The sequence below is a fragment of the Pleuronectes platessa genome, chromosome 21, assembly GCF_947347685.1.
Source record: "Pleuronectes platessa chromosome 21, fPlePla1.1, whole genome shotgun sequence".
NCBI classification, from domain to species: Eukaryota; Metazoa; Chordata; class Actinopteri; order Pleuronectiformes; family Pleuronectidae; genus Pleuronectes; species Pleuronectes platessa.
The window spans coordinates 8,730,252-8,750,241 of NC_070646.1; the positions used below are offsets into that span (position 1 = coordinate 8,730,252).

Sequence of the window (19,990 nt, forward strand, 5' to 3'; positions counted from 1 at the left end):
AGAGCGCTCGTCTCCAAGGACAGACAGAATGGTGTGAAAGGCTGATGGATCAGGAATAATGGACGACTGTCAACAGAAGAAGAAGAATTTAAGCGTGACCTTCTTCCATTATGTTTGGTGCAAGGTCCTATTATGCCTCTCTCGTTTATAAAATCTTCTTTCTTTCTCTTTACTCAAGACTTTTCTCCTTTATATTTTCACACTAATGCAAACCCCATTCTACTGTTTATATAACTCCCCATTCTATAGTCCTCAGTTTTCAACAATAATATGGTCCTAATGCTCTTTAATGCTACACACTGCAGCATAAGAGCCTTAAACCCAAATAGGTTTAACCACTTGTGGAATTCCAAGTCATGATATGAGGTAATTCCTGGTGGGAGTTTGGTGTTTTTGTCCTGGAGAAAGGATGTGATTGGTTATGGGAAAGGTCAATGTTTATGCTGGAAAACGTCCTAATCAGATAACGAAAATGTGCATGCGCACACACACACAAATACATGCATGCAGGGACACACACACAGACACACACACTTTTCTGAGTTTAGGGTTGCAACATGTTTTAACGTTTAACTTCCATTCTCTTTCCATCCTCTTCCCTATTCAGTGAATGCTCCAACAAACAAACACATCCTTCCTGCATGGATGTTGTATATTTAGGTTTTAAGTGTACACCGTGTGTGTGTGTTTGTGTGTGTGTATGTGTGTGTGTGTGTGTGTGTGTGTGTGTGTGTGTGTGTGTGTGTGTGTGTGTGTGTGTGTGTGTTCGCGGTTGCAAGCCAACACGGCTGACGGCAGCTGCAAGACCCACCAAATACCCAGTCCCATGATGGGGAATTCTGGGTGATATTAAGAGGATCAGAATCTGGGTCTGGACTTACACAACAGCAGCATTATACAAAACTGCATAAATAATAGAAAAGCCAAAACAATACGACTCTGTGTTGAATGATCCCTTTCAAACTTCCTCCCTCCATTTTACTGATTCCTGTTCAGATTAAACAAGGTTATTCTTCATCCCAGGGTCTGGCTGCGTCTGCGCTGCAGCTCAGAGTTGAGAGTTGTGATCATTAGCCTCAAATGACCCAATTTCAGGTCAGGTGAGCCGATGTGTCCAGATTATTGCAGACATGTTTGTTTGTTGCCCACGTCAACAAACAATGTGCCTACCTACACAGCCAAATCCGTCTATTAAGCAACATTCGGGGAAGGAAACTTGTAACAAAGTGAATTGTACGTAAACAGGCAGTATAAATATTTGAACTAACACACTAACAGCAAACTGAAGAGGCCAAAGTAGATATTGTTTAATTATGTTATAGTAAACCAGCTGTCTTGCTGTAATGCTAGCTCTCTCAGTGTGTGCATCCCATGGGACATACAGGCAATTCATTCATTAGCAATAAATGTTTATTTGTTCATTTTCCAAGAAATAACAAGAACAAGCCCTTCTCCTTGAAATGATCCGTTGTGCAACGTTTTCCGATGAAGAGGACAGAATGCTCTTTTTTTGTGAATAGGACAACTGCTTGGGGACAGTTTTGAGATGTCTTAATCTTTTTTTATCAAGAAAAAGACATACGCCAACACGAGTGAACGGCTGAGGTGAGTGTTTTCAGGCAGGAGACGTTACTGACATTTTAAAAATCCGTCTGGGTTCGGGACATGAGGTTAGGCCGGACTAAAACAGTGTCACAGATTTCCCAGAAAACACATGTGGGGTCAGTTAGGTCACAAGTCACCGCATTTATTTGAATAAGACATGGCAACCAGGCTGAAAGGCTGGAGGGAGCGAGGTTAATCAAACAAGTGAAAGAAAATGTAACTCAATTTGTTTCAGATGTTTTTCTTTAGCAAGAAACAAACATGTATAGCCATATTAGTATGCTAATATAATGTTACAATGATTATACTGGAATGCTCATGTTAAGAAGGGTTAGGGTTATAAGGTTTACCATTTTAACCATAGTCAGCATGTGAATTAATGCTTCTGTTTGTGTACATGTGTGACAAACACAGACTGTCTATAAAGCTGCGTCCTCCATGTCAGAGGAGGGAACATGGACTACATCAAAAATACAAGAAACCGTTTTTCCAAAGTTGGTTCCTGTAATTTGAGACAGTCACACTGATCTTTATACAAGTGTTTATGTTTCTGATTTGAGTTATTGGATGCTAATAAAAACGGGCTGAGTCAAGCTGTGATTGACATATACCGACTGTACATCTCATGGCAAAAATATGTGGTAAATCCAGAAGGGCGTCTGCGGATAAGTACATGTGCACTTACAGGTTTGGAGACACATTCATTTAGACAGTCAAGCAGGTAGTGACACTTCCCAGCGACTGGGCTCCAGCTGTAGTCCTGGAAAAACAACTTCAAGATGAAAGATGATTTAAACGTGAAGGCAAACAAACATCAGTGTGCAGAAAGTTTCCACAATAGTCTAACAAAGTGAAAACAATAGGAACTTCCCCTGTAAGGCTTCAGGAAGTACAAAGGAAATTCCCATAGGAGGTTTTCTTGTTGGTTTTCAGCAGACGAACGCAATTTGTTCTCAGCTGTGGCCGTTTAGTCTCTTCCATACAAGTCAACAAAACACCTGTCAAGATGCCAGGGACTCATTAGACGTCTTTTAATACCCTCCTGTGACCTACACTTTGTTGTATATATTCGGCACTGGACTCTCCGCTTGTTCATTAACCTTTTCTGATGGTGAGATACTCTTTCCTGAAAATAAAGGCAAAGAAAAAGCAACACACTCTCATTTGCATATCTCAACAGTGACACACAGCTGTCAGACAAGGACAAAAGACGACATAAATTCATTGGTTGGTAAGCACTGTTTTAAGTTCGCTGCACCTGCTGCATGGAATGTACTGCAAAAAACCCTAAAGTTAAAGGAGCTCATAAACCTTGACACTTTGAAGACTCGTGTGAGAGAAATTGGAGCGGCTTCATACCACACTTGTTCTTGTTTTGGTGGGAATCCGGAGCTTTAGTCCTGTTGCCTTATCTTAAGGGAACAGGGAACTTATCTTGTTTGATCTGTGTTATGTGATTTGTGTGTGTCTTGTGACTGTTTGACATTTTGTATGCTGCTGTCTTGGCCAGGCTTCCCTTGCAAAAGAGGTCATTGTATCTCAACGGGACCGACCTGGTTAAATAAAGGCAAATAAAATAATAAATAATAAAAAATAAAGAACTGAAATGTCCACATTTATTAACTTGGAGCAAATAGACAAAAGTTAATTAAATTTAAATCGAGTCCCACCATGATGAGCCCCGAGTGGTAGAATACAGATGTATTTTTTGCCCCTCAGGTTGATTCAATAATAAATATCCAAACAGAGTAAAAGCATATTTAAAATATTCTTTAACCTTCCCTGTCCCCCCATTTAGCATCAATACGCAGCGTACAAGCATTTATAAATGGTGTATACACTGTAAAAAAGGGCTTAAAAAGCTGTGCAACATTTCACAACATTAAAGCCCTGTAGAGACCAAATGACAGCTCCCAAAAACTGAGGCCAAAGTGTACTGATCGCCACCTGGAGGCTGGTTGCTGTAAAGGTAATAAATCCCACCTCCTCCATATTTAAGTGTGAGACATGGTCCAAACCAAAAAGCTAAAGAACACGTAAAATAAATATTTCTCAAACACAGTTTCTTTCATTTTAGGTATGCATTTCTTATTACATTGATGTACAGTGTATGTTCAAGTACATTTCTGATTTGTAAATCTCGAGACTGACTCGTGAGTTGTTGAGCACTTGTTGAGCAGCAGCAACCAAGAATGTTCTGAAGCAAAAACCAGTCCAGCAGGTCCCAATTTGCAAAGTCATCCCACACGTACACTTGTTTGTTTGTGTGTGTGTAATAAATATACATCATGGAGGCCCCGAGTTAGATGAGATGTGTTACCTTTTTAAGTATCACCTTTCCTTCTGAGAGGTGAAGTGATGACAACAGCCATCTGAACACACGTAAAGTCCCATTTGTGACGGCTCGATTCCGACCATCATTGAGGAGGAGTAGGTTTCTAATACCACACGGCGTTGTTTGACTCCACGGTGCTGGATTATCGTGAAAAATTTGTTAGGACAGATGGAATGGACTTAGAAGGCCTCCTGGTCATGTTGGGAGGATCTACTATATGTGCCCCCTTTTTCACTGGCACACTGGTATTAGATGTAACGTCTATTGAAAGCAGATCTCCTTCTGCTCACACACTGTTGATCAAGGCAAAACAGCAGAGTGATAAATAGTGAAATCTAACTGCAGTTGTTGGTCTGTGTTTGTGTGTGTGTGTGGGTGTGTGTTGCTATTAATTTGATTATGCAAGCGACTTGGCAGGGGGAGCAGATAGAGCGTGACACTCAAAAGCTGCTTTGGATCCTGGAATGACACGAGAACCAAACAGTTAAGCAACATACAAGCGCTAATGTCGGATTTTCTGGAAAACAGCAGCTGACATTCAAATGATTATCTCATCTCCTACACACATGCACAGGACCTCTCGATTTTCAACATCACATGGAAATGTGTGTGATTCATGGCCGTCGTTGCAACACAAAATGCAGCAGTTTGACAGCGAAACCCAAACAATCAAATAATGAAACATATTTGATACCAGTAGTAGATTTTTTGCAAACAATTATATAATTATGTATAAATATGATGTATCTATGCCACAAACTTGCCACAAACTGCTGATACTCATTCTAACAACCAGAAGGAGGAAGGAAGGAGCTCACAGGTGAAAATATGCAGGGCGCGGTTTAGAGTGTTATCTGATATCCTCTGCATGGAAATTCTTTTGCTTTCAACCACTGAAGGGAACCAGTGTGAGGTGCAGTCCCTGCTTGGCTCGCACAAAGGAAATCAATCCCCTCCGTAGGCCTATTAATTACCTTCTGCAGAAAACATGGAAAAAAGGACACCAGCCAAAGGTGAGTCAAAGAAAAAAAGTCAATGAATGCGAGACAATTTATCACACTTCCATCTTTGACACCATTCCTGTCTCCCTGTTTTTGTGTCAGAGCTGAACGTCATCATGTTGGGATCAAAAAGCTCCCACAAATATCTCGTTGGGAACATCATCCTGGGAACGAGTGCGTTTGACGCAGCAGATGCAACATTTGATGCTGTGAGCCGAGCGGGAGAGGTATGCGGGAGAAGCGTGACACTGGTAAATGCCCCCGGGTGGCTGCGAGCATATAAACTCTGTGATACGCCAGCACTTGTCAGGACGGAGGCGATTCTCAGCGTCACCCTCTGTCCACCTGAAGTGCATGGATTTATCCTGGTGATTAATACCGAGCAGCCATTCAGAAGGGTACACAAGAAGGCAACCAAGGAGCACTTGGAGCATTTTTTCGGTGCGAAGGTGTGGGATCACACTTTCGTGGTGTTCACCCACAGAGGCGAACAAGGCCACAAGACCATTGAGGATTACATCAGAGAGGAAGGGGCGCCGCTGAAGTCGCTCCTGGAGACCTGTGGTAACAGATACCATGATCTTTGCGACGAAGGCGCAGACAACAGCGCGAAAGTCAAAGAGCTGTTTGAGAAGATTGACACCGTGGTGGCAGGAAACCATTACGAAGTTGAGAGCACGCTGGTGCAAAGTGTGAAGGAGCTCAGGAAAAAGGTGGACGAAAAAGCAGAGAAGTTGTTTCAGCAGTCACAACAATGCAGGCAAACACTCAGAGGTCTCCTGTTAGGTAAGTTTGATTTGTTTTGCTTTCATTAAGGTCGTAAGATAAAATCCAAGCTTCTTGTTTTACTAGTTTGGCCACATCTCTCCTGTTACTGATAACATTGTAGCAGCTTTGTAAATGGCAACAAACCTTTACAGGCAGATGACCTTACACGTTAACAAACCATCAGGTCAGCCAATCTGTTGAAAAATCTTTCTAACACATTGTCAGTCTAATCACAAAATATTTCGAGCTTTTCTTTTTTTTAAATAGAACCAGACAAGCTGGCACTCAGTAGAGCGCATTCCTCCACCAAGATCCAACAGTCCAATGGCCTCCTTTGCAGAGGTAAGGATTGCACTTTCAATTCACTAGATTTCTAAAAGTTGTCTTCTCACACAGACCCAAAGCCCAACCTGAGGATACTGATGGTTGGCTGGGTGTTTTCCGGGAAGAGTGCCACTGGAAACAGGATTCTGGGAGCTCAAGTGTTTCAGTCTGGTGACCGGACCGTGAGAGCCTCAAAGCAAATTGGCGAGGTGGCTGGAAGAGAGGTCACCATCGTGGACACTCCTGGATGGTGGAAATTCTTTGCAGCTGTATTCAACTCCGCTGACATGAAGTCTGAGATCTTAAGCGCCGTGTCACTGTGCTCGCCTGCACCGAATGTCATTTTGCTGGTGGTGCCACTCGACACGTCGTTCACCGAGGAACAAAGGCTAGTCACCGAGGAGAACATGAGGCTGCTCGGACCCAGAGTGTGGAGACACGTCATTGTGCTGTTTACTTTCGGGGACGTTCAGGGGAAGCAAACAATCGAGCAGCACATTGAAGGTGAAGGAAAGCCGCTCCGCTGGCTCATTGAGAAATGTGGAAACAGGTATCACGTGCTGGACAACAGGAGCAGAGAAGATGATCAGGTTACAGAGCTGCTGATGAGGATGGAGGAGATGGTGGCGGGAAACAGCACTTTCTACCTGAGTGAGACACATGATGATCCACAAGCTGAGCGAGACGGAGGCGACAGCTTCAGTGAGAAAAATTATGAGAACACAGCCAAAGAGATCAGAAAGCATCTCAACATCGCCCGGAATCGCACAAACTGGGAACACGAAAGTATGGATATACCACTAAGCTGTAAGCATAAACAGAACATTATTTGCTATCCAAATTAAATTAGATATAATGGCAGAATTTAGAATTATAAATTGACCTTGCATAGGCTACCAAAACTTTTTCAATTCAACTTTGAAGAGTAAATTTACTATGCAGCCCTTTACCCGGGAGTAACTGCATCAAACACTAATGTTATTCAGCATATTCAGACAGAACCTTAAATGACTTCTATCCCTTAACCAGACTGTTGCATTTTTCTAACCAGTTAAAAAAGACACACAGATGTCTGAGGATCCAGCGAGAGACAATGGAGCGACAGGGCACCAACATGAAGATGACCAGTCGTCAGTGAAATCCGGCGCTGGTCTAGAAGTTGAGAGTGAAGATGATACATGTTATGGCTCTCTGAAGAACATGAAGGGATTGCTGGAGAGAGAGTGGAGCAGACAGGAGGCTTCGATGGAGTTTCACGACGAGCTCTGTGCAGGTGAATGAATAAAAAAAACTACCCAAGGCTCATATATGTTCCGTCTTGATCCGTTTTGTACGACATTAACATTTTATTTCCTGCCGTAGACAAGAAAGGCGATGAACCGGATATGGATCAGCGGCAGGAATCCAGAGATAAAGTGCTGGCATGGCTGGAAGTCCTTCATATAACATCAGGCAGAAAAAGAGAATTAACATGGGAAAAAGAGGTTTTTCTTTCTTAGGTTCTCCTAAGAAACAAACTGGAGGGACGGCTACGAGGAAGAAGGAATCAACTAAAAAGTATTAATGAGATTAAATGATATCACCCCACACTCAAGGTTACTGTGGTCACACTGGGTAATACAAGATGCGATGACTGTACGTCTGATTGTTGTTACCTGACCAGCATAGAACATATTGATTTATAAATGTGTTGCAATAGTATTGCAATGTAGTAGATCATATAACAATTTTTTTATTATGTTTTATAATACATAAATGTTATAATATACCAAATGTTGTATTACGTCGCAAATGGAAGTGTCAAGATTTACTTTGTATCAGAATGATTTAGTGACAGAAGAGGGATTTGGGGATTTATAATAAAAAAAAATTATATTTACATGGACGATATGTTTGTGTATATCAACTGTATATAGGAGGTGCCTTTTTGAACAAGTGATGTAATTTGGCAAAAGAGTGGAGACACAACCCACGCAATTGTCTGAACTACCTGAAATGACATGAAACCATCTTTGGGGGTAATACAATTAAATAAATACAGGTATAATGTCCGGTGGAAAGTCGCATATTCGCTCACATGGAGGGGGTGAGGTTTAAAGCTTAAAAAATATTTACATCATCATATTCCTAGTTTCATTTGTTAAATTTAAATGTAAATATTTTTAATTTACTTGTTTTGTGAAGATATATGTGATTAAAGATTTTACTATTATCATGCTGCAGCCAGAGGGCGATCAAGATACTTTGGTCAAAGGTCAAGGCTACTCTGATGTCATAAACACGTTTATTTCATCGCAAGGCAATCATTAATATGCTAATTTGTTTCAGACAAATGTCAGATTTAATGAGGTTGACATTTTATATACAAAAAGTCAAAGTCCAACTTCACTGTGACATCTTGATGTGCTGCAAAAACACTATTCTGGACGTTTTTCAGCACAGTAACTTCGAAACAGAAGGGGATATTGTGACCAAATTTCCTGCAACTTGATTATTTTTTTGTCCCAATGCATGTGTGTGTGTGTGTGTGTGTGCACTGCATTATTGTCTTTACTGAAATTGAGATACTTTTTCCAAATCCATATAAAACCGCACAAACAGTATAGCCGGATGTTGAAGTCCAATGTTGAAATGCTGTGATAGGACGAATAAAGCTGAATCCAATTTTCTGATGCCGTGTTTCCCATTTTCTCACTTAAACTGGAAGCTACAGTTGGGCTGTGTGGTAGAACTACTTTCTACATCTAACTGCCTTGTTTCAAACAAACTCTGCTCTGTTTCACATTAGTTTAATTTTTTATTTTTAATTATTATTATTTATTTTTCTCAAAAAGAAACACCCCGGACAAACCATGTGACAGTTGAGCATGAATAATAAATGACCTGCACACCACCAATACTGGCACACGCAGCCCAGTAAACTGTGGTGGGTGTGCACTAGTGTAACTACTCACTTTACAGTTAACAGGTCTTTAATGACTCAAGTTTTTATATCACTTATTTGAACTGAAATGAAAATAATATTATTAATATCTCCTCAGGTTAGCACTACAAAGATGTCCATACAATCCCTAACTACTTAAAACAGCTAACCGAACTATTCTAAATGAGGGAGATTGTGTTTTATCCACCTCAAAGTTTGGTGTAATAAAACCATTAATTTAGAAGTACCACCGAAAGGTTTGTTAACGTCCCAGTCGACAGCAGATGGCAGACTGATGAAGATCTGAAAATGTGGACTTGAATCCTCCTGAGGTCCCTGAACGCATCGGCAGGCCCAGCAGAAGGGATTAGGGGGAATGTGGATTATCAGCGGTGAGGCGAGAGGATCTTTCCGTTTTATCAGAATGAACATTAATCCTGAACTAAACCCTCAACATCTTTCTATTCACAGAGACCAGGACATGACATGAATATGCAAACACTTGTAAGTAGTGATGTAGTGTCAGATGGCACAGTGACATCAGTTTAACACCACTTACTATGGTTTATGTTTAAACCCTTACTGGTATATACAGTACAATCGTGTCCTTAAACATCTGTCTCCTAGAAACTTTAAAAAAACAACAGGTGTGTTTTTAAAGAGACAGGAAGAAAGGAGAGGTTTTCAGTACTGCCACCAAGTCTCCTCTGGAATGTCTACACTGCAAATTGGTTAAAAGTAAATTATTGTAGTGGATTTTTCTAATTTTGAGGCCAAATCAAACTACATGCAAACATGCAAACTCCACTGTATCATTTTAGCGTTGTGTTTCTGCTCTGGGACTCCACTGGAATGGGTTTGCATGATTAAAAGTTGGAAAAAATCACATTACGCAGCTGTTCAGGTCAGCATCTGATGGAAACAGGTAATAAAAGGTCAGACTTCCTGCACCTACTTTCTTCTGATTGGCCAAACATTAGGAGAAATAGAATACCTATAATACTATATTGAATGTAGAAAGATGGCACCAACAGCAGCCCGGCACAGGTGAAGAATGAGGTGTGAACCAAGGCTTTGCTCCTGTCAAATCTAGACTTACACAGCCAAAAATACAGACTATTCATTTGCTTCGTGAGAAACACGGATTCACATCCAAGGGGAGAGATGTAACCCTTAGAATTTGAGCTCTGGAGGGGGAAACCTGATTCAACGTGTCAGAATGGGCAGAGCACGGAATATCTGTAGGAAGTTTAAGGTTTAAAGAGCGTGCAGTGTGCAGGAAAGATTTAGTAGAATATTGAGTGAAGATTGCAATGCTGATGAAGGAGGTGATGACCTGCGTGTCAAGTCATTTTCGACACAGCCGGGGAGAGACTGCCCGGGCTGCTGCACGGCCGTCTTCATGCTCATGTCTTTCGTGGAGACGCCAAGCAAGTGGCACGAGGTACTGACGGCTGTGAATGAAACGGCAGACACCACTTAGTCACAACATGACGGCTGGTGAGTCTTCATTTGATGCAGTCACCATGAAAAAAAAAACATCTGCCTGCCCTGTGCACTCTTCACATAAAAGGCAAACAGATTAGATTAAAATGGCATCCAGCAGATTAAAACAGCACAGTGGGGGGAGCGATTTTCTGCAGCTGCGACGTACAAGGGCATGCCAAAACTGACCAACTGCAATTTGGGACTATTTCCCTGCATGTGTGCGCTTATAAAAAGAGATTAGGTGAGACGGACTGAATGAGAGAGAGAGAGAAACACAAATGAATAAGGGCTTGTAAAGGGTAAGGGGTAAAGGCTGTGTGGGAGGGAGGACGGCAGATTTTAAATGTGGGACAAGAGTGAAAGCAGAACTGATAAAAATCACTGAATATAATGACAACATGTCAACTGGTACATCTATTCCAGAAAAAGAGGCCGTGCTATATAAGTCCTCCTGCTCCCAAATGACCCTTGAAGTGAGGACTGTTAAGGTATAGAATGATGGGAAGGCGGTATGGGTAGGAAGCATGATGATCGAACAAGAGGGGGGGGGGGGGGGGGGGGGGTGCAGACTGCATATGCAGCCACATTCAAAGATTCTTTTTAGACAAAGAAAAAAAAGTGATGTTCACTAAAACGTCTGAAAACAAGACAAATTATGTAAAGCAGATCTAATGAGGATATCACCACCTGCTCAGAACAAACACACACCAACCACACACCTTTAAGTGAACCCAAACTATAGCAATGACACTTGCAACAATTCTCTCCTGTGATTAATCTGTGGATTATCTTCTCGATTAATCGAGTAATTGCCTTTGAGTATAAGATGTCAGGTAGTTGCCAGAAACTGTAATTGATGAACCTAGAGTCAAAAACACCAATAAATTCAATTGATTTAAAATGTACATGAGAGCAGCAAATCCTCACATTTGCTTAATTGCTTAATTGCCTATCAGCGTCTTTATTAGCACTAGAGAAGGACTTTTATTCAACATTTTACCAAGAGTTAGATGAGAAGATATATAATATGTTAATACGTAAGATTTAAGTTCTCTGAAATGGGCTGGTATCTATGCTCTCATCTAAGTGTCAAAGTTGCATCATTTCTTGAATCGTGTAATCGCTGCAGCGCTGCTTGGAAAAGCCCCTTTTGTGCTGCTCCAGGATCTCCCTGTTAGCCAATCAGATGGCTGATTTTACTGCGTATAACTGTGGAATCAGTTAAAAATGCCAAAGATAAGTCTGGGTTTAGCCAACAGGTGAAAAAGGGAGAGGAGACAATTTGGTGAGATAGTAGAGTGGTTAATCTATATCAGTCAGCGGGTTAGTAAGCATGTTAAGTTCTGTTTAGTTCTTTTTTTTCAATCACATTTGTTTGTAAAATACTTTGGATGAATAAAATGAAACTCCCAGCTGTCCTCGTTTCTATGCTGTTCCTTCACAATTTGGATCACAGGATGCTGCACTGATTTTCTAATGTAAACAGACGCCTTATTAAGCTTTTAAGAAAAAAATCCAAACACATACAGACACACACAAACACACACTCAATCTGGATGGCGTTCTGCTGCTCATCCACGTTATGTCTGTGCCACAGGGGATGGGGATGAGAAGGATTCAACTGGTCAGCAGTGATGAATGATAGCACTAAGGAGGAGCGATAAATCTCTCTCGAGGAATAGGAAGTGCAAACCAAGTTATGAGGTGTGAAAGAGTGTCAGCCGCTAAATATAGAGACAGCGTTTTTCAAGAGCACTAAGCAGAATGCAGCGTCATTTTGGATGACTCTTTTGGACACGATTTGTATTGAGCACCATTAGCATTCCTTTTAAATGTATTAAGTAGTGGGGGTTTTTTGTGTCGAGTGTAAATATACATCCATTGAGAAGCAAAAACGTCCACCTCGTGTAACATTTCAATCGATTGTTTCTTGTTTTATAATTAATAATCTGTCCTCTGGCTGGAACGACCACACATGGGTGACAGGGAACGGTTAAGCCACCAGGTCCAGAGGGATGAAGCCGGGAGATATGAGACGGTGCAGGAAAGAGACAGGGAGGATGATTGTAGGGGAGCGTGAACGGAGAGAGAGATGGAGACAAATAGGAAGAGACTGAGGGAATGAGAGAAATAACGATTTAAGAGGTGAACCGGTGTCGCACAAACAAGTGAGGAATAAATGTGGAGAGGGATTCCTAGAATAAAGCAAAAATCACGCAAAGGTGAAATATTGATTAATAGCTGCACAATCACTACTGTCACCTCTGACACGCAGAGTTTTCAATTAATATCGATGTCCATAGAAAGCCAGGATGAAGGCAGATGACGATGGGGGAGCAGATATGAGAGCTGGACAGGATGGAACAAGAAAGGTGAGTGGGAAATAAGGTGGAAGAAAAAGTCGGAGATACAAAGATAGGCGCAAAGAATGATCTATTATGGTTGTGGAGAGTGAACGACCTTGGCAACAGGCATTACTGTGACGGATTAAGGGTTAATGTCCAACTGGGGGTCCTCAATAGAAGAGTGGGATTCTTCCATCATGCACACACACACACAAACACACACACACACACGAACACACACACACACAGACATACACGGTTCTGCGCACGAATCCTTATTACGACTTACTTATTAGCAAAACCAATGACCAATCATGCCTAACCTTAACATTAACCTAACCATAACACACATCTTACACCAACCCATCATAACCAGGACCTCAGAAATGATGTGTTGCCTCATGAAGACGAGGGAGACTGACTCCTGATTGGTCGGGCCCCTGTATCCACAGGACCTCAGCGCTGCGGCTCCAGTTGTTACTGGGGGACTACACCACTGACTTACCTGACTTCCAAATTTCATTTATCAACTCTTGATTTGAAAGCAGGTCCAAATATGAGCCATGACAAAAAAAATATTTTATAAAGCAAGATTTATTTTTTCATTTACAAGTCAATATGGTCTCTTCCTCTTCTGTATTGAGGAGTCGTCATCTTCCACTGTGGTGTCGACTCATCTAGGCTGTGAGGTCAATCAGAATTCTTCAAGAATTCTTAAGGCAGTGATTTGGCATTTTAAAAATACACTTTTTGTTGTTTTTTGTGTCGAGTGTAAAAATACATAGATACATTTTCTCTGAGAAGCAGCAAATTCTTCCCTCGGGATAGGGTTAGGGCTAGGGTTAGGGTAAGGGGTTAGGGTTGGGTTTAGGGTTAGGTTTAGGGTTAGGGTAAGGGGTTAGGGTTGGGGTTAGGGTTAGGGTAAGGGGTTAGGGTTGGGGTTGGGGTTAGGGTTAGGGTTGGGGTTAGGGTAAGGGGCTGGGTTGGGGGTGGGTCAGGGTTAGTGATGATGTCAATCAGAATTCTTCAAGAATTCTTAAAGCAGTGATTTGGCATTTTGAAAAATACACTTGGCTGCAGCTTGTAAGGCACTTCTCATTCAACTCCCAGCAAAAAATGACTGTTGAAGTGTTCCTTTGCCTCACTGGTGGTGGAGGTCTATGAGGGAGACGGCTCCTCAGCACTCACACAGTGCGGTGCCTCTTGGCTGGGTTGGTAGCCCTCTTTGCTGAATCTTCCCCACTGGGAGAGCTCTGTTCCTGGCCAACGTTCATCTTGTCCATGCAGGACTTCACATCTGGGCTGTGATGACGATCAGAAAAATAATGTTGAAATCATAAGGATCTTAAAGCAGTGATTTGACATTTAAAAAAATGCACTTGGCTGCAGCTCGTTAGTCACTTCTCTTTTAACTCTCAGCAAAAAAATGAATGTTGAACTGTTCTTCTACAATATCAAATAACCTTTGCAGGGAGATATTTTAAACACCAACCTGTCGCCACTCTCGTTCCTTTTCATCTTTTTTGCCTTAGTGTCGGTGGAGGCCTGTGAGGCAGACGGCTCCTCAGCACTCACACCAGCAGGGCAGTGCTTCTGGGGTGGGTTGATGGCCCTGGTGGAGGTCCCCTCATTTAGGGATGTTTCCGGGGTGGTCTTTGCTGCATCTTCCCCACTGGGAGAGCTCCGTTCCTGGCAAACGTTCATCATCTCCTTGGAGGACTCCACACTAGATGACCAACCATTTGCTCAGCCAAACTTCATCTACAATTATCTCATATTTGTATCACTCTGTTAGAACAGGAGAAAACAGTGCATCTAAATACAAACTTACTAGGAGCTGTTTTTGAACTCGCCCTGAAGGTGGCTCATTGTAAGGAATGGATGCTCTAGGATTCCTCGGGGGGTGATTCTCTCAGAGGGATCCACCTTGAGCATCTGTGTCAACAGGTTGATGAAGTTTGCCAGGTCAGATTCACCAGCATCGCCATCTTTCCCGGAGGTTTCATGCATCTTGGAAAAGATCATTAAGAAAATCTGAACATGTCCTGATGTTAGAATTTTAAATACAAATGTTGAAAGATTCAAAAGATATGGGGTACCATTATCCACTCCTCCAGGCTGCTTATCTTAGGGGTGTAGAACCTTGGCTGAAATGAAAGAAAGGCAGTTTAAAGTAAATACACACATATTTAGACAGCTTTAAACTTGAGGTGTAGACGATATATCGCCCAAGCTAACATAATATGATAACACAGCTGAGTGATGACCAAATAAGAAAGTCTTACTTTAGATTTCCAAAGTTGGGTTCCCTCCGAGATTGAGAGATCAAAATAGTTGTTTGTGAACTTTCCAGCTGACAGTAACTCTTGGTTAGGCTCTCCGATCAGGTGCACACATTCTCCCATCTTTGAACAGAACACAAGGTAAGAACCGGTTACCTCCAAGTTGGCAAAGCGGTCATTGGTGATCAGGCAATATCTTTGAATATGTTACACAAACATGTGGAAGAATTGTCTCTATATCGAAAAGAGAGTCATTGTTTGTTACATTGAAAGATCTTGATAAAATGCTAGACGTAAAATACGCGACCTTGTACTGGAATATCTATCACTGTTCTGTCCAGATGTGGATTGAAAAATACAAAAACATCATGACAGAAATTGACATGTTTGTTGTGTTTTAAGTAGGAAACATGTACCCACCAGATCGGACGGGTTCCAGGGGTTGAACAATTTTTTGCCCCTAAACATTTCTGCAGCAGTGCAGCCAAGTGACCACACATCTACGGCCTCGTTGAATGGGGCTCCCAGCAAGATCTCAGGACATCTTAGAAGAAGACGAGAGAAACAAACATATTACTGAGGTTATAAATACAAACTTAGAACCAAACTCCTCATTACTAGCAACATTTTACTGCCAGTTTCTGAGACGTAAACCAGTAAACACCTGACCTGCCAGTGTACAGGGCTTGTTTGATTTAATACAGCAGACAACAGCTGTCAGAGATATACAGATGTGTTGTCGGTTGCTTACCTGTATGATAGGCACTGGATGGTAGCACCAAGATATTTTGCTGGATCGTCCAGGGCTAGGCCAAAGTCGATGACCTTCACCCTCAGCGGCTCATTGACCTGATCCACCATCACGATATTTTGGGGCTTTATATCTGCGTGAGTGATGCCTTCGCTCTTGAGAAAGTTCAAGGATGTGGCAAGCTAAAATCATGAAAAACAAGTTAATTCAACTCTACTGCAAAGTTCACGTCGTAATGAAAATATAAAACATCGATGGCAGCGAAAAAAAAAACAAAAAGAGAAAAAGACCACAAACCTGATGCAGAATTGGCCGAATTTGCTTCAAATTCAGAGATTCGGCCCGAGTCCGCTCGATGAATTGCGAAAGGTTAATGTCCAGCTTCTCGAACTCGAGACAGTAAAATTCCTCAAAGGTGAAGGACCCGATCCACTTCACGATGTTGAACTGGTCTGCGTTGAGCTCTTTAAGTTTCCGCAGGTTGATCTCCTGAATGAGTTTGAAGATGTTAGAGGTTTCATGCGATTGAAATGTGCTGTTGAGTTGTTACACAAGTCACACGTGGATGAACAGATGTTGCACTGTACCTCGTACTTCGCTCCTCGAATTTGCCTCGGGCCTGAGGAGATTTTCAGAGCAACCGTTGCGTTGGTGTCCTCCCTCCTACATTCAGAAACGTAGCCAACGTTACCTTTCCCCAGGTACCTCTGCATCTCGTAAGATGTCGTGGAGGAGGAGACGCTCCGTCTGCTGCTAATTTCAGTACTCATGTCTAATATTGTTTAGATACAAAACAAAGTCTCGCAGAGATAAATGTTTGTCTCCAAAGTGAAGGGTTCGTTAATTTGATGCAGCATCAAATGGTAAACTAAGCCGACAGGAGTAATCAGAATCAGAATCAGAAGGTATTTATAATGTCGGTTATGCCTGCGATGATTTGAAAAAAATGTATACATCAAAGAATGAATGTCACTTCATAGGCAATAAAGTCACACATGGATTTTTGATGTAAAGGAGAGATCATAGTCAGCATGTTTTTTTTCAAAACTTTATTAACAATCATTGTATCAATAATGCAATAAGGGTTCAGATAAAATAATCTTTTGCTAAAATCTGATCAAACTGATTTTCAGTCAGTCTGGGAAGTCTGCTGAACAAGTCTTTTCCTCTCTTCATAGGATGAGAGCTGCAGCACTGAAATACACAGCGCACACACTTTGTGGTCGAATTCGATTCACTGTGGACGGCTTATCCCAAAACCTTATCCCCAGGGGTGGACTGGGACAAAAATTCAGCCCTGGCATTGTCTGTCCAGACCAGCCCACTACATTATCAGCGGACACCACATAGAAGTCCAAAAATCTCGCGGCGTCTTCTCTCATGCATACTACTGTTAACACCTAGCTCAAAGATGGCAACAAGAAGGAAGGGCCACACACAAACCTCTCAAGCCAAAAGTACATTTATTTAACTCCAAATCAAGATAGCTCTAACTACATAGTGGGATGTGTAAAATATGTTACGCGTCAGTGGTGTTAACAGTGTTTGGATGTGTGAAAATAAGGTGTGATGTATGTTGTAAGGTGCAGAAGCAAAGAAAAACAAAGGCTGAGGGCCCCATGCCCCTGGAAGCAGCCTTTAGATCTGCAGTAATGGAGAATAATTGGTCATTTAGTGTACATGATCACACCATTAAGGATCAACACATAAGCACAATAAAACTTCTGAAAAGAATTAGCTTGATTCTCATCTCTATTTACAGCTCAGAAAGTTGACTGTTGCCATAGCAACAGTAAACGATGTTAGCAGCTCTTAGCTAGCTTAGCTAAATCATCTGAACAACAATAACCCATAATATCACAATTTGGCATATTAAAACAAAATCAAAAACGTTTTCTACTTTGTTTTGGACACGCCTCAAAAATGTAGCCTAGCCAGCCCCAGGCCAACGTTACTTACCATGTCTGCCTCCACTCGCTCATCATTGTCGAGTCCTCCTCACTCGTCTCCCGGCGCACCTGCTGCTGCTGGGCTGGTGAACCCGGCACCAAACAGGTCCGTCAGTTTGGCACATTTAGCAGCCTCCAGGGGTGGACTGGCCATCTGGCATACCGGGCATCGTCCCGGTGGGCCGTTGAACCAATGTGGGCCGGTCTGGTCCAATCTTTTTTTTTTTTTTTTTTCTCATCTTCCTCTCTAAATTCCCTCCAATTGGGCCGGCCAATTGGCTACAGAGGGCTAGCAGTGTGTTGCCAGCATCGACACATATTATTGGTCTATTGTTTGTCATTGTCAATCAATCATGGGCTGACAGGCTCAGAGAGCCCGGACAGTGCTGTCAATCACAACACAAACCAGGGTGGGGCGGGACCTCATGGCATCGGCGGGGGGAGTCACGGGACGGGCTGCTGCTGAGACAGAAACTTAAAATGGATAATAAGAGTAAAAAACGCCCGGGTGGCGCTGAGAAGCATCGGGGAAAAAAGCTGAAGTCTCTGGAGGTGGAGGCTGCCAGGGGTGGACTGGGACAAAAATTCAGCCCTGGCATTGTCTGTCCAGACCAGCCCACTACATTATCAGCGGACACCACATAGAAGTCCACAAATCTCGCGGCGTCTTCTCTCATGCATACTACTGTTACCACCTAGCTTTTTATGCCGGGAAGATATTTTGGCAGAATCTCATCAACTGATTTATCATGGGAGCTTCTTACATATCACAATATACATTCAGTTATACTTTTCAACTCATTTCAATTCATGCAGATACTGCTCTCTCTATGAGATGCACTGGTTTCACCAGTAACTGCAGGCAGCTTAAGCTTCCGAACAATCTGTGTGCAATAAACACTACCTTGCATAAAATATGTTTAGTTTTCGTTATTGCTACTGCTGCTAAACTTTACTTTTGAGCAGGGAAGTTACTTGTTGTTGCTTGATTTTACAATATATAGTCAAGCATTTGCCCACTGAGCAGGTTTCAGGGGGAAGTATAACTTTAATGCGTCCCCCTACAGTGCCTGTGCTGGATGTTTTGTGCGGGCGCTATCATCGCAGTCACACAAAAATCACAGTATCAAGCTCGCGACCATCTATTTATGGTTTTACATTTGATTTAAAAATGGACACCACATCTTCACTTCCTCTTACTATCCAGAAATGAAGCCAAAATAAACTGGATACAAACACTTTCATCTTGTGCATTTGTAGTCAGAGTCTGTGCACTAGCAATTAGGTCCTACGATACACACAGTCCACCAATTGTAATTAAAATCTCAGCTATCAATCACAGTGTTTCACCCCATTTTCTATAACATCAAATAAGTAATTAAACTGCATGTTATACACCAATTACAATGTAGGATATCATATATTTAATATAGTACTTATAAATGCTGCATTGTGGGACACTGCAACGCCTTCGCAAAACACAAGTGCACATAACCTCAATGAGAGAGGGAGACGGACAGATGAAAAATAAAGTACATGGTGGGGGAACTGAATGAATGAAGTTATCAATGAATAGCTGAAGGAAAGCTTGAGACTGAATGCCCCGCTCTCTGCACGTGTGATAGACTGATGGGTGAGTTGCTATGGTAGCAGGAAGTGCCGTGTGTCTGGGATGTGCATGAAGTAGCCACAATTTTTTGCTTCCCTGCCAACAGTCATTCAGAGGCACCAGCTCTGCATGTTCCCAGGTTAAGTGTATCGATTTGGGCATGGGAATTCAACTCCTTCAGAACGTGTCTGGGGAACGGTGATGTGTGGGGCGTCTTGGCGAGGAGCCCTGCACGCCACAGATTCACTCTCCAGCCCTGAGTCCTAACTTTTGCTGGAACAACTGAACAAAGAGTTGTGACGTGCGGGGGAGGGCACGTTTCGATACAAAATTAGAATAATAAATAAAAAAAAGGGGACGACGTCTTCCCTGCTTGGGATGCAGCAGAGGGAATTCATGGGGGGGTAAAAATAACCCACATGTTTCTATTCCTCTCCGTTACAGACTTCTCTGGGCTCATCTCCCTCCTCCGCCGGTGCACTATTTTTAGCCCACGATGACTCTCCTGCAGGGAGCATGAGCGCCTGTCTGCCATGGCGCCGCACGTGAGGCCTCTGCACGTGTGCCTCCATCGTGCGCCGCGACAGGCACCCCCAGGTGTCAGACACGA

At 42.4% G+C, this 19,990-nt stretch overlaps 2 protein-coding genes across 3 annotated transcripts; one reads left to right on the forward strand and one right to left on the reverse strand.

The window, feature by feature from the left end:
- The first annotated feature begins 4,795 nt into the window (after window positions 1–4,795).
- On the forward strand, window positions 4,796–8,705 carry LOC128427329 (GTPase IMAP family member 8). 2 transcript variants are annotated; one of them, XM_053414415.1, is made up of 5 exons: window positions 4,796–4,953; window positions 5,044–5,727; window positions 6,106–6,840; window positions 7,085–7,306; window positions 7,396–8,705. In XM_053414415.1, the coding sequence occupies exons 1-5, from the start codon at window positions 4,929–4,931 to the stop codon at window positions 7,530–7,532; spliced, it is 1,803 nt and encodes a 600-aa protein (XP_053270390.1). In that variant the 5' UTR covers window positions 4,796–4,928; the 3' UTR covers window positions 7,533–8,705. The 2 variants fall into 2 exon arrangements, with proteins under 2 accessions (XP_053270390.1, XP_053270391.1); XM_053414416.1 differs by having other exon boundaries at window positions 6,106–6,819.
- A 5,268-nt stretch (window positions 8,706–13,973) lies between these two features.
- Window positions 13,974–16,535, reverse strand: LOC128427270 (homeodomain-interacting protein kinase 3-like). The gene is made up of 7 exons (XM_053414358.1): window positions 16,410–16,535; window positions 16,120–16,311; window positions 15,823–16,004; window positions 15,492–15,615; window positions 14,621–14,799; window positions 14,282–14,515; window positions 13,974–14,091 (listed from the first exon to the last, which is right to left on the reverse strand). The coding sequence occupies exons 1-7, from the start codon at window positions 16,533–16,535 to the stop codon at window positions 13,974–13,976; spliced, it is 1,155 nt and encodes a 384-aa protein (XP_053270333.1).
- Window positions 16,536–19,990: the final 3,455 nt, after the last annotated feature.

Coding starts and splice junctions, on each gene's coding strand:
- LOC128427329 (XM_053414415.1), top strand. CDS start 4,929: ATGGAAAAAAGGACACCAGCCAAAG. Junction 4,954..5,043: donor AAAAAGGACACCAGCCAAAG/GTGAGTCAAAGA, acceptor TTTTTGTGTCAG/AGCTGAACGTCATCATGTTG. Junction 7,307..7,395: donor TCACGACGAGCTCTGTGCAG/GTGAATGAATAA, acceptor TTCCTGCCGTAG/ACAAGAAAGGCGATGAACCG.
- LOC128427270 (XM_053414358.1), bottom strand. CDS start 16,535: ATGCAGAGGTACCTGGGGAAAGGTAACGTTGGCTACGTTTCTGAATGT. Junction 14,800..15,491: donor CCTGGAACCCGTCCGATCTG/GTGGGTACATGT, acceptor ATCTTTTCCAAG/ATGCATGAAACCTCCGGGAA. Junction 14,092..14,281: donor AGGAACGAGAGTGGCGACAG/GTTGGTGTTTAA, acceptor TCGTCATCACAG/CCCAGATGTGAAGTCCTGCA.